The sequence below is a fragment of the Engystomops pustulosus genome, chromosome 5, assembly GCF_040894005.1.
Source record: "Engystomops pustulosus chromosome 5, aEngPut4.maternal, whole genome shotgun sequence".
Lineage (NCBI taxonomy): Eukaryota > Metazoa > Chordata > Amphibia > Anura > Leptodactylidae > Engystomops > Engystomops pustulosus.
In genome coordinates, this window is record NC_092415.1 from 59,963,671 (window position 1) to 59,978,961 (window position 15,291).

At 36.7% G+C, this 15,291-nt stretch overlaps 1 protein-coding gene across 2 annotated transcripts in view; it reads right to left on the reverse strand.

Annotated features, from left to right (window-relative positions):
* Positions 1-8,021: 8,021 nt before the first annotated feature.
* METTL4 (methyltransferase 4, N6-adenosine) overlaps positions 8,022-15,291 on the reverse strand; it is a 168,293-nt gene continuing 161,023 nt past the window's right edge. For both annotated transcript variants that reach the window (XR_011855727.1, XM_072152125.1), the window contains one exon: positions 8,022-9,080. Coding sequence is in view for 1 of the 2 variants with exons in the window: in XM_072152125.1 (XP_072008226.1) it covers positions 9,076-9,080 (5 nt within the window). In the remaining variant the exon portion in view is untranslated. The remainder of the gene's footprint in view (positions 9,081-15,291) is intronic.

Sequence of the window (15,291 nt, forward strand, 5' to 3'; positions counted from 1 at the left end):
CATTATACAGGCTGTCAATCAAGGACTGGGGGTGTGGCTGTGCCTCCCACTCATGAATAAGCTGGACAGCTTGAATATGCTAATGACTCATTGGACATCTCACAGGTCATTTGCCTACAGCTTTAGGACCTCATTGCTTAAACTTACAGGAATGTAGAGGGACAATGAAGGGATAGAGGCAATGCTCTCTAAAGGCAGTTTATGAAAATCTATTTAGATTAGGGGGGGGGTTATCTCTTAAGAAAATTCCATTTAAACAAAGTTGTGAATTTATGTTATTGAATGTAGAACTTTGTCCCAAACTCTCTTGTACTTTTACATGTGTATCTACATTTTAAACATTATTTTTCAATGATTAATCCACTCCAGTCCTGGAGAGGCAGAAAAAAATGTTGCATCCTTTCAGCTGGTTTATTTTGGTTTTGTATTGTTTTTGTTTTTTTTTATAAACAGAAATTGTGGTGATACTTTTGTGTACAGCATAAAAGCATTATATATTAAATCTATCCAGCCCACTATGGCTATTTCCAAAAAGTTGCTGAATGCATTTTGGCATTTTTGTACTGTGAGAGATATATTCCTTTAAAGGTGCCATTTTGGATCAGGCGGATGACATTTTAGCCGGGGGTCATGTTTGACCACTGTACACAGCCATGTCATGATTTAAACTCCATTTTGTGTTAACGGTTTAGAAATTACTGTGTCTTTATTATTGCTACCTTATCTTCTCTGCAGCTTCTCTGTTTGAAGGCCATGTTGTGACTTATACAGAGCAAACACAAGGGCAATTAGTATAAACATTATTTCTCCCCATGAAACTGATCTTCTGTGTTTTATATATGTGGCTGCATGGTAATAAAGTTTGAGATTCTGCATTTTCTAAAAGACTGGTGTGTCTTAGTGTGTGCTTTTGTTCGATGCCGGGGAGCCATTTTTGGCTATAAAGGGTTAATCCGAAAGTCACTTTGCAACAAGGGGGGTTTGTGCCCCTGATAAAAATCTCTTAAAGGCGTCTTCTTGGACTTTATTTTCAGAATACACATTTTCAGAATTGGGAAAAATGTGAGTTATTGTGAATATCAGCCATAAAAGCATTGTTTCTTGTTTGCCATGGTATACAACCATAACCCTACTCTCTATACACAATCAATGTAAAATTTTTACTGAAGTGTTTAACATAATCATCATTTCTACACTGGAGACAATTAGAAAATATGATCACATTATTTTTTTCAGAAACAATGTAATCTCTATTGATCAACATTTGAGATGAATATTTATTGTGAATATTATTGTGATGAATACTAGAGCAGTGCTTTACAAAATTACAACTATATCAACATAACAACTTTATTTTGACTGTAGCACAGAAAAATTATAACACAGTTTTCTGAAGGATACAAGAGTCACCAATCAGTAGGAAGTGTACAGGTCATTGCTATGAATAACTTCAGCTCATCTGCAGCCACAGGGCATCACTAGTCCCGCACACTGCTCTGGTGTGATTTTGGACCACTCTTCTAGTTTTATGTATGTTGTGGATTTCTGGGCCATAACTTTGTTTTCAATTTTCCAGAGTTTTTTCTATTGAGTTTAGATCAGGACTCTAGGCTAGCTGTTTTATTATTTCAGTGTTTTTTGTTATAAGAAACTTACCAGTTTTGCTGTGTGACAGGGGTTATTGACCTGCATGAAAATTCCTGGCTGATTGAGTGAAGAACTCAGGTAGGAACCATGCGTTGTCAAAGAAGTTTCTGATACACACTTGCTTTCACTCTGCCCGCTAGTTGTATGAGAGGTCTATTCTCCAAACCATAACTCCTCCTCCGCCATCTTTCACTCACTATTTTACACACTTTAGGTTCAGTATTTGACCACTATGACGACAAGTATAAAACGTTTCCCGTCAGAACCATATAAATTAGACTTCTTATCGTCACTAAAATAAACGGAGGGCCTCTTCTCCTCTCTCCATACAACATGCTCCTCAGCAAAGATGAGTCTAGCCCTTTGATTCATTCTGCTAATGAGAGGTGTGGTCACTGCAGAGCTGGATTTCAGTCCAAATGCTCTTAAACATTGTGACACTGCATGACAAGAGACATCCTTTCCCTGCTCAGTGCTGAATTGGTGAGCAATTCCAGCTGCACTGTTGAAACGATTACCCATGGAGATTCTCTGCATCATCCTCTCCTCTCTTGCACTTGTCTTTTAAGAGCAACCAGCCTTCTTATGGAACTTAAATGAGTTTGTGATGTTATAAAGATGCAATATTCTAAAAATCACAAACTTCCAACATCTCTTGCTAAGGCTGATAGGGTCACCCCATCTAGACAACCCAGGGGGTTTCAGTCACTTTGAAAAGTCACACCATTTTTGCAAAGTTAGTGAAGACTGCAATTTCTCTTTTGGAACAAATGAAGTTATTAGAAAGTTTAAAGATTATTATCTCATTTACATGTATATTTTACAGTAGATTACAATTTATTAAATAAACTTAAAAAATATTGCTATCATACTCATGTTAGAATATATTAACATGGGGCAACACAATGACCTTGATATTTAGGAAATTGTTTGTTGATCTTTACTTTTGAACTACAGTGTATTTGTGGTAAAACCATAGAACTTTTCACAGTTGATGTAATGAAATGATGAACAGCAAACTTTGTCTGCAATACCATTGCTCCCACGTGAATGAGTTTAGCACAATTTATCCAAAGTGTACCTGCCGTTGTAAATATGATAACTGAGTCTTGTAGTCTTTCCAGAATCTTACAGGCCAAGTGTCCAATTTTTCTCACTTGCTTCAATTTTGATGTTGCCTCTAAACTTATTCATATATTGACTATTTAGTCTTTCTCATGATACTAATTTCACTGGTGATGGCGTTTTCTTTAGATGCCTGCAGTATGACCTGAGCTGTACGAATTATCTGGCAGACTTAAAAGCTACAACACCAAATGTAGATGACATGTTTTACCATTACAGTGTCAGAATATCAGAAAATTGAAAATGAAGGCAAAACTATGGTGAAATTATTGTCATCATCACCATTGAAATCACTATCATAGGAAAGACTAGATAGCCAAGTCTGTCAATATTTTAAGTTTTGGGGCAACAGTAAGAATAATTTATACAAAGAGCGGTAAAGACAGTCAAACCAGTGAGTATTTTACTGTCAGAGAATTTACTGTCATAATACACTTTTGAAATTGAAATTGAAACAAATGTTCAATTTTACAATTCTGGTTAGTAATAGAGCATTAAAGAAATAGGCAATTAAAGAAAAAGGTGGGAACTGAAATTTTATATTTAGCTCGAATTTTCAGATAATTTTTTAACTGCCTGTATCTCATATTCTGTAGCTCACAGAACCACCTTACGCGATTTGAAAATGTATATTCTTAATATAAATTATATTATATGTTTAATATGACCCTAAAAGAATCTAACCCCTTCTACATGTAAAATGCGACTCTTTTCTGTTCATTTTCACAAGAATTTGGATGTGATTTTTAGGGAAATGAGCAAGATGTTGCATAAAAGATGGATTTCTAGAAAGGACAGGTCATACCCTACCTGAGACTGCTAGTAGTCTAATGGGGTAAAACCTGGTGATAGTGTCTCTTTAAAGGGCACAAATTGCCATGTGGATTTTTGCCGGTAATAATGGAAATCAGCTCAACCCCTCAAACTACAGGTTGTTTTATTACTTTAATTATGTAAATAAACTAAAATGCTACCCCCCCCCCCCCCCCATCTTGAAATAAAGGTTAAATCGCACCTCCAAGCAAGAATGGTTAAATTATCCTTAGAGATATTATGCTGAAGTCATTACTTGCTACTTAAAGGGTTATTCCAGGAATAAGCATAACTCATATACAAATGGGTACTTGAAATAGGAGCTAATATGTAATTAGTTGGTATTTAAAATGTTGCTCCCCCTAGCCAAAAAATGCTGTTGACATACACTATAATGAAGAATTAAAATGCTACTGGCCCTTTAATCAGTCTGTTGATTTCCTCTGCGTGAAGCAGACACAGGACAGAAGATGATAGCCGATCACATATTCTGCACCTATCTGGACAGGTCATGTGATCACCACTAAGTTTGGCTGCAGTTGATTGCTTGCAGTGCATCCAGTATGGTCAGTGTTGTGGTGATACCTATCTCAGTGAGGCAATGTGCAGTGACGGCAGATACACAACATTACTATGGTAACAGAGCAGGACAGTCTGTTAGACCATCACTGGGAGCAGAGTATAAGAGTGAGGAGCTGCAAATGAAAACTGAAGAATCATGGGACTTATAGTTTCCAGTGACTGCCATCTTGCTGATAACTCCGCCTACTTTAGAAAGCCCATAACACTTTGTGAATCATAAAATCAAACTATTGCCTCAAACTAAATCAAGCTCCATTTTATGACTAATAACATTGAGTTTTGTTGTAAAAAATTACAATTAGAGGCAACACGATTCACCCATCTCCCACTTTCCCTTTCTTTCCTCCAGTATTTAAAACAACCTAATTCTTTAGATGAAAATCCCAAGGTCTTAGATAATTTCACAACTTTATTCTTAACAATAAACTTGCTCACTTTGGGTCCACATATAAGCCAAGAGTTAAAACGATATTTTATTAATGTCACACTAGCCACAACACATCATTTATTAAAGATAGGTTTTGAAAGATATGTTCTTTATACCATAGAGAAAGTGGGGTTGATTTCATAGGTTTATTATGAACTCAACAAACCACCTGAAATTAAACCTATAGCCATGAAACATGCAACTATTAAACATATCTGATTTTTATCATTGGCCTGCCACTTCCACATATCAGCTAAGAGTAAGACATCTGATCTTTCTGCCTCTGCAGTCAAAACAAGAGAAGATGAGAAACTGAAGCACTAAAGAGGGATACAGAGCTTCATATAGGAAAAATTGTCCCTTAAGAAGAATTTTTAAAATTGCACCTCCAAGCATTTATGCAAAATGTTCAGTTCTTAATAACATATAGAAAATGCCTTTTGATTTCCACTTCTCAAAAGTCTTATATTTCTTAATATTATAAATTCTAGTGTAAAAGCCCCCAAGGTATTTTCTCCTTATTTTGACTAATGGTATAATCCCCTATTGTATGCTATATTTTGTGTCAGCTCTGGGTAGCATAGGAGCTGCATTTCAATTTCTGGGGTTCAAGCTCACAGAAAAATCAATACATAGTTAGCATGCAAATTTGTGTTCTACCAAGTCCTATTTATCAGTTCAGCCACTTGACGCGTAAGGAAAATTAGGCTTTCGATATAAAAGTTTGCAAAGAATTGCAGAATGCCAAGAGATATCCATCAGTATATGACTCAGTAAAGTATTTCCAAGCATAATATAAGCAACAGAGAGAAGAAATTTTTTGTGCATAGTTGACACTGGAAAGACCAGGAAACTAAAGTGATTTGTATAAAGGAGACCTTTTTGAATAAAGAACAGATGTTAATTGAAACATTTTGACATTATAACTTTTTTTAAAGTACTTAGAAGTCTTGCATTTCTTATAAAAGGCAAAGGCATATTTTAAAACAGAATAAATGATTACACATATTATGCAAGGTAAACCTGAAGCTTCATTTATAAGGATTAGCATTTTAAAAATGTGGATCTACATTTATACTGTATGTTTCTGGCAAGAATTATTTCACCAGTATTTATTCAATTGTTTTTAACATTGAACATTTTTAAGTATTCCCAAAAGAGACACCATTGGAAGCCTCTGTAATGTACTTAGGCAAAAAAAAAACAGTGCACATGGGGGACATGTATCACTCCTAATGCATTCTTTTCATTTTTTGTGCTACTTTTTGTGCGACTTTTCACAGTTGCAGCTACTATTTGGGACTCAAAAGTTGCACACCAAAACAAAAAGTTGCAGAAGTGAGCTTAAACAGGCAACTCATCACATGTATCACAAAGGGAAAAAAACTTAAGATACATTGCAATGATTAAGTAGGCCAACTTCAGGAAGCTTGGAAAAAGCGGCAGCCAAAAAACTATGATACATATGCACAAAGGTGTCACTAAATTATTTGTCTTTATGACTTACTACAACAGTGGGTATAAACAAAAAAGAGAAGAATAGAAATTCAGCTCACCCTTCTGTGGTCATGTATCAGGTGCCGGTGCGCGGACATACTGAGCCGGGTCAGTGCATCTTGAGACAAAAGGAACGATAATCCAGCAACCAGGCTTGGGTATAAAGTGCAATAAAACTTCTATTTATTTCATCGTTTTAAAAAAGGCATAAAAAAGGTACCATTTTACAGACATCTGACGCGTTTCGAACTCTAGAGAGTTCTTAGTCATAGATTGACTAATCATCGATGACTAAGAACTCTCTGGAGTTCGAAACACGTCAGATGTCTGTATAATGGTACCTTTTTTATGCCTTTTTTAAAACGATGAAATAAATAGAAGTTTTATCGCACTTTATACCCAAGCCTGGTTGCTGGATTATCGTTCCTTTTGTCTCAACATGCACTGGGAATAACAAGATCCGTAGAGCAATCCCTTTATAGACCTTTTCTATATTTATAATTAACTATTAGGTAATACCTAAGCCTTGCTTTTTCCCAAATAAAGAGTATCCAGTTTTGGTGGTTTTGAAATTAAATACAAAAATGTTTGGGTGGAATTGTCCCACAAACAGAATCACTTCAAAACGCTTAAAAAAATACAAATTAAATATAATACATAGCTAAATATAAGAATAAAAGTAATTCATAAAAATAATTGAGTCTGAAATGGTCTTAATCAGATAGATATTTGTGGCAGCTAAAATGATTACCTACAAAATTCCAAAAAAAAACCTGTTGCGTAATAGATAAGCATCAGAAACACTCAATTTATGAGATAAAGGTAATTATGTCAAATAATATGCCCATGGATCAGGAATATACAATACTCCCAGTGTATTCCCTTGTGGTTAATAAATAATCAGTGTGTAAGGATAGATGCGTAGAGTGAGGTTAGAGTATTGGTGCAGGAATAGGTGTGGAGACTCTGGGACCAGGGTACCTTTCTTTGGTGCCACCCTATCTAACAGTGACCTAGAATGCCCTAAAACCTCAACTCGAAGCCATAGTCCTAAATTACCCCCACCCTGAAAAAAAACCTGTTACTGGAATTATTATGCAACAGGTTTTTTTTGCAATTTTGTATAATTGTTGGTAATCATTTTAACTGCCACAGAGTATCTATCTAAATAAAACCATTTCAAACTCAATTGTTCAGATGAATTACTTTTATTGATATATTTCGCAAAAATCATGTTTAAACTTCACCATTTGGATCTGTGTTATACTTTGTCAAAGATCCATCTCCATTTCTGACGGAGTTAGCAATGAGACTCCAATTGATGGGAATGAGTGGGATAAAAATTTCCAATCAGGCCAGAAAATGTAAAAAAAATTCTTACTCCCTGCCAGATAACAATATATCTTGTGAATGTAATCTTACAGTCCCCTGATTTATTTAATTTATTACATATCCCATTCTGAACCCTTTCTAGCTCTTTTAAGTTTTTTCTATGTCTTTACTTTGGCAGCAGCTTCCGGGCAAAACAAGGAACGTACTGGACAAGACCATTTCTAGTTCAGATTCTTATTTACTCATTTACTTATTTCTATTCATGTACAAAACCTCTCTTTTACCTGAGTACTAAGGACAAGTTTAGGGTTAGTCATATTTAAACTAACCATGATTTTAAAAAAAATTAAGCAATGAGTTAATGCTCATTATTAGGTGGAACTCAATGTAAAGACATCAGAAATATTTTGAACACTCAAGTTCCACTATGCCAAAAATGTGTCCAGGAACAAAGATCAAGATTTATTGCTAATAAAGGCATTGTATTTTACAAATTTTTTGCTTATCTTTAATTGACTTTGGTCACATGCTGGTTAAAAGTTGAGTAACGTCATTCTGCTAAATACAGCACTTCAGGTCAATGATTAAGGCATTTAGATAAAGCAGCACAAAATGCTTTTAATACACAGACGTATCACAACGAGTGAGCCATAGTTCAATCTGACAGCACTTAATTGTAATTGTGTGTATAGCTCTCCAAGCTAGAGATAGCTCAAGTGATATCTGTAGATACTTATTTAGTCTGTAATGACATGTCTTAATTTATGACAATAGTAGAGGTCGTATTTAACCGTGTAATGTATATTAAATTAACATGTGACGTAATGACATCAAGGCTGGAAAGTATTCATTTTCCAGCAGACAGAAGCATTGTGGTGACTCTTTCTGCACCAGGTTTCTGTTCAGCTCTCTTGCGTGTTTTGATATGGTTTGTCTTGTAACGGAGATTTATCTCCCCAATGCGGCTGACATCCGAAGGAAACAAAGACAAAACAAATAAAACGACAATCTTCACCGGCTGTGTTCAGCTACGGCAAATGTATAACTATTGTCACTCAAAGTGTTTGAATGACATCTGAAGCACAATACAGATTGACATTATGAAAAATCCCTTTTCCCACTCACATCAATCTTAGATTTAGCACATCAGCACATGACTGATTCATGCAAGCAACAGAAAATCTATTCCTGTATTTCCTAATTGGAAAGCAAGATTTGAACAGCTTAACAGACTCAATAAAATGATAAATAAGGAATTTTAAATATGAAAGAAAATGGAAAATATTCTGTAGGAATACATGAAAATAATATTTAGCCTGAGTCTTGAATAAATCGAAAGAGTGCCATGAGATCTGTCCGGAAATCCATGGCCATGGAAAATGCATAGTATCACTTCAGCCATAAGAATTTATTTTCACTACTCTTTTAATCAATGCTTAAAGTCCCTCAAATACTGTAGGGCTAAAAGAAGCCTTGGAAGCAAAGTGCAGTAGAACAGCCCTCATTTGCAATTGTGAAAAAGCTGTGAAGGTTTATTCAGTCTAATGAGGTCAGAAAGGTCTTCTCTTCACTATTCACAGAGCACTACAGTGTTCTCCATTTCGGCGCCACAGGCTGCACAGATCTTCCATAGAGGGGTCCAGAGCTGATTTTCATTCTGAAAAGGTTTAAGCATTCAAAAATATTAACAACATTTCTAAATTTTGGAAGCAACATGTATTGTATGGATGTCTCTTATGAATATCATGTGGGCATATGCATTAGTTTTCAAGGCAAGGGCTACAGATATCCCTTGCTTTTTGTTTGTTTATGTTTTTTCAGACAAATCTAGACATTGGTATTAATGGACATGTTGTGTTGCCATAGATAAAAGCACCTAATAGTTGGCCACATATGCCATGAAGCAGGATGAAAATCCTGCCTCAGGCGGCAGATTCCGGTCCCCTGAGTGGGGCGGCACATCACCATTTGTACAAAAATAGCAAACGCTGGCAAGTCCATACTAACAGAAAAATCAACTGCATCAGTGTGTTTAACTCATGTAAATCTGTATGACACAGACCAGTGTGACTTTAAGAGGCCGCTGCAGGGAGAAGAAGACGAAATGGCAACAGATGGGGATCGCTGGAGGTAGACCCTAGGTGCTGTAGCTTCAAGTAACACTGACACCCAAAACTGTACAGGTTTACCCAATAGATATAGGTTAGCAGACTGTCTGGGATGACAGTCTTTATCCATCAGTCTGACAGTCAACTTGCAGATTAAAATTTATGTTACAAATGTAGCTTAACATGTATATTACATTGATCAAGAAAATCCCAACACACTTTGGAGTTGCCATCATAGGGGGGAAGAATTTTCAAATGAATTCCATCTCCAGAGGTGAAGACGTTAGTCTGGAGTGGTATCCTGGCAGTTAGCAATGGTGTGCACAGCTTGCATATTGGTCCAAATTGGTCCTGGATAGAAGTCTTGGATATACTCCTTTATGGCTTAAACTAGAGTCAAATTATTTAAAAAAAAACCTGTGTAAACTGCAATAATGTGTTGCGTGGCTCAAACATGTCTCCAATCTGAAGGCACCTGGACAGAAGGCAGAAGAGTCACTGAACTGTGGTATCAGGGATCAAACAATATGTATAGTCAGGATTGGTCAAAGGTCAGGGCCAGTGGAAGGGGTCCAGAGTTGAAATTCTGGTAAGGGTTAATGCAAATGGCAGGAATGTTCAGTGTAACATACCAGCCTTACACAGCAGGGAGGAAGAAATCGGTATTGGTCTCTTGCGTTACAGAAGGTAAATGGAGTGCATGACTGAGAAGAAGGAGATGCTAAAGCTTACGTTGCTGCTATTTGTGTGCTACTAGCTATATAGTGTTGGCTGTAATAAGGGAGGATAAAGCCACACCGAAACCATAGCCAGAGTCAGCCCATTGTGAGGTAAGGTACTACCTCACTAAAGGCTATAATGCTAACATTTATTTTACATGCGTCACTATACATATTCTGGTAATTTCCTAATTTGCATCAAGAAAATAAGATGAAACTTCTAGGTCTCATGTAGACAGTCTTATCTCCTACTCCTTAAATGCCCGGGTACCTACTGAGTGTGGAATCTAAGAGGTTAGACTGCTGAGACTGGTGTTATCTCTGACACTAGATGGATGTCAGTTTTATATTAGATCAGGCCCCTAGGATCTATTGTGGACAAGGACAGGAAGTTAGCGAATACATAAAACACGAACATTTTAATATACCATTTTTCATTATTAGCTAATTCTCTAAACCAGGGGTCCCCAAACTACGGCCCGCGGGCCACTTGCGGCCCGCGGACCGTTTCTATCCGGCCCCCGTCCCATCCAGCGCCGAGCCCCGGGATCCGGATTTGTTATTTCGGGGCCCCCGGGCTGGCGCTCCAGTACGGCAGTCAGGCAGGGGCCTCCGTCCATCCGGACAGGAAGCTCCTGCCCGTCACTGAATAGTGCTCGATGCGGCCGGAAACGGCCGCTCGAGCACTATTACTGCAGGTGGAGCGATGTGGCCGGAAGACAACCCCGGCGCACATCGCTCCTTGAACCTGGATGCGCGGCCGCGTGATTACGTCATCACGCGGCCGCGCACCGCTTCCTGTCCGGCAGCAGCCCGAAGAAAGAAGATGCAGGAGCCAGAGGTAAGTACAGGGCTTTTATTATTTTTTTTAAAACAGCAGTAGAAACATTGTGGCTGCCCTAATATATGAAATTATGGATTATGGGGCAATTATAGAAAATAATAATGGAGGGGCAGCATAGGGAATAGTTATGAGGAGCAGGATAGGAAATAATTAATTATGAGGGGGCAGCATAGGGAATAATTAATTATTTCCTATGCTGCCCCTCATAATTAATTATTTCCTATCCTGCTCCTCATAATTAATTATTTCCTATTCTGACCCTCATAATTAATTATTTCCTCATAAGGGGTAGCATAGGAAATAATAAATTATAAGGGGCAGCATAGGAAATAATAAATTATAAGGGGCAGCATAGGAAATAATAAATTATGAGGGGCAGCATAGGAAATAATTAATTATGAGGGGCAGCATAGGAAATAATTAATTATCAGGGGCAGTATAGGAAATAATTAATTATGAGGGGCAGCATAGGAAATAATTAATTATGAGGGGCAGTATAGGAAATAATTAATTATGAGGGGCAGCATAGGAAATAATTAATTATCAGGGGCAGTATAGGAAATAATTAATTAATTAATATTTTTTTTATTTTTAAACTTCAGTCCGGCCCTCCAACGGTCTGAGAGGGACAGTGATCGGCCCCCTATGTAAAAAGTTTGGGGACCCCTGCTCTAAACTATAGTCAGAAAATGATTGACTGTTTTCTTGAAATGCTTATAAAGAATTAGATATATGCATTACCTCCTGCAAACTCTTTTCTTCACTTCCTATGTTCCTGTGTGAGTCACCATAGAGATGAACTGATGGAATTTCATCTAATGGCCTTCATCAACTGTCAGATTTTACCTTAACCTCAGTGAGCCATGGATTAAATTAGCATGTTTCATGAATCACTTAAAGGGGTCTTCTGCTTTGCATAACATATTCATGTTTTGAAGAGTAAAAGATAAAAGTTAATAATAAAAAAATTAGAGGGTAAAGGCTTTCCAGCCCTATAGAAGTATAGAATGAATATCCTAATAATCTGTCACTTAATATGTATCCAACTCTTTCTAGAATATTCCTGAGTTCTTTGTGCATAACTATACTCTGTGTTCAAAATTACGCGAGCTGGGAGTTTACAATGGCGCAGCCAAGTGTTGTTTACTGAGCACTTGCTACTAGGGAATTTTACATAACTTAGTGATGATATGTAATATGGAGATGAGAAGGGAGTTTCTGCTTCGATTTAGAGAATCTGATACATAATTAAACTTATATATTTCATATTTTGGGGACTACAGGGGGAAATTACTTACTGTAATTTCAATATAAATATGAAGCAGAAATGTACTATTTCATTGTATTTTTTAATGCTAGAAAAGCTATCAGACTACTGACTGTTCCTCATCAAGCACTAATTAGATTATTCCTTAGTCTGGTTTATCAAAGCAGGAAATACTTAAGTGTCACAGCTGGTCTCAAGATAAATATTCTGCACCGAGATTTTAAATGAAAACAATTATCTCTATATTGGGGTAGTATTTCACAAACGACTAAACAGTAAAAATGACGAAAAACACAAAGCTATCATGTACTCTCTCATTACTGTGCTGGGAGCCCTAACCATACTGCTGTATTCCAGTTTGTCTCTCCTTCCCTAAAAGAAGTCATTTTAGCATAATGAAAATCTGAACACATAAGCAAGGAGCTCTGCTCTGCTATCAAGGGAACAGAATGCATGTTCTTTAATAAAATCTAATAAAAGGAAGTAGCCTGATTTACTTTTGAAGTGCTCCATTGTCAAGTTAACCCTTCTGGCACTCTTAGTTTATACAACATTTTGTTTTGCTACCAACCCCCTTCACCGTCTGCAGCCAGTTTAAGAGCCCACAAAAATGACTTAGCACACCACTTTGTACGGCAATTTCTAGAAAAGATATAGTAAAAAATGATAAGCAACAGCAGCACGGCAAAATGGAAAAACAAAGAGATAGGGTGCTATCCTTAACCCCTTAACGACTTGGCTCTTTTTTGTTTTTATGTTTCCATTTTATGCTCTACACGTTCAAAAATCTATAAATTCTTTATTTTTTCCATGCGTAGATCTGCATGAAGGATTGTTTTCTGCGCAACAAATTCCAGTTCATAGTGACTGTATTTAATATACCATGGCGTGTAATGAGAAGCAGGAAAAAAAATTCCAAATACTGTGAAATTAGTGAAAAAATGCATTTGTGCCATTTTCTTGTGGGCTTGAATTGTAAGGCTTTCATTGTGCACCTTATCACAGGGATACCAAATTCATAAAGGTTTTATAATGTTTTCATACATTTACAAAAATTAAAATCCCCTTACAAAAAATAAAAAATATTGTCATTTTCTCGCTGTGTGACCTTTTGATCACTTTTTATACATTTTTAATATTTTGCAAAATGGCAAAAAAAGTAGCATTTCCAAATTTGGGCGCTATTTTTAAACACTGGGAATAACTGTTATTATGTTGATATATATTGATAAATCTGACATTTTGGAATGCAATAATACCTTTCATGTTTCTGATTGTTACAGTTTATTTATATTTACAGTGTATCAGCTCCAGGGAAAGGCTGCTGATTTGAATTGTTGTTTTTTTAATTGCATTTTTTTAAAACTTTTTTAAAATTATTATTTTTAAACCCCCTAGGGTACTTTAGGTTTTCTAATTGACTCTACCACGTACTGCCATACTACTGTATGGCGGTATATGGGGATTTTCCACATCATTATTTATTACAATGTGCAAATTGCACATTGTAATAGATTAAAACAAAACAGCATCAGGTCCATTAATCCAATATGGCGGAGCCCATGCGTCACCAGGTCTTTAATGCCTATGCCGGAGGTATTTCCATGGTTAACACCCGCAATCGGTGCCAGCACTGACCACGAGTGTTATACTTGGATGTTTGTTGCAACATGCAGCAAACACCCACGTGGTACGGAGAGTGCTCAGTCTGTAAGACCTCTCTGTCCTCCTGACGGCGTGTGTCAGGAAGAGGTTGACCCTTTATGGTTTGGGTCACTAAGCTCACAGAGATACCAAACTTCTGTAGGTTTTTATATTTTTAATACACTTAAAACATGTATAATCTTTAGTGCGAAAGAAAATCTGTATGATTGTAATGTTAATACGGGACATACACAAAAATGAAAGTAAAGACACAGATGTTGATCCCTATTGGTAAACCCACTCAGCTGTCCCTACCTACTACCAGACACTTCACTAGATGGTAGGTCACAACTGGGCGGCGTTCCCTCCCAGTGCCAAGTGAAACACAGAGACAAAAACAGGACAAAATAATACATAGAAGGAAGGTCAGAAAATATTGGTGAAACTAAGAGGACTACTCAGAACAAAACAAAGAGTCAACAGGAAGGCAAGAAGGTGAGCAACATAAGAATAATGCAATATAGAATATGCTAGAAAACCCCAGAGAAGGTTTATAGCAAGCAGTAGGAAGAGGCCAAATTATTGGTTTTGCAGCCAAATCTTTGTTATAGTGGAACCCTTAAATATCAGAAAAGCAAGTTTGGGAGAATATGTGAGTGTCCATTGATTGTAAGTGTGTGCAGTGTCTGAAGTAGGATTTAGGATTAAGGGAAGTTCTTATTTTTTCTGGATCCAGCAACAAATAGATAAGTGCATTAAAATTGTTTTTCTTATTGATCCTCTTTTGTGTGGGTTTTGTTGTAGGAGATAGCAACCAAATAGATCTGAAGGTATTTTAACTTGCATAATCTGTATATTGTTTGTGGGATTATATTGTTGGTCAAGTCTCTGAGACATTCACCTTTGCTTATCTAGAATGTGCTGCCTAATTAATAGCAGGGTGTGGCTATCTAATTATTATATTATTTGATTTTATATACTTCTGTGGTCAGGTTGCAGCCAGATCTTTGTTGCATTGGAATAACCTTATATGGCACCTAATTTTAAATATCATACAGAAAAGTAAGTTTTTTTTGTGTTTGTTAGTGTGCAATGATCTTTAGTGTGTGCAGTGTCCAAAGTGAGATTAAGGATTAAGCTTGAGGCACTTTAGGAGGTAATTGCTTCATTTTTGTGGCACTATTTTTCAGAGAATTTTTCTTCCATATTTTCTCTTGTACTCCCCATCAGCACAATGGACTTCATAAGTGGAAATGCTACACAGTGTACATCCTGTGCCATGTATA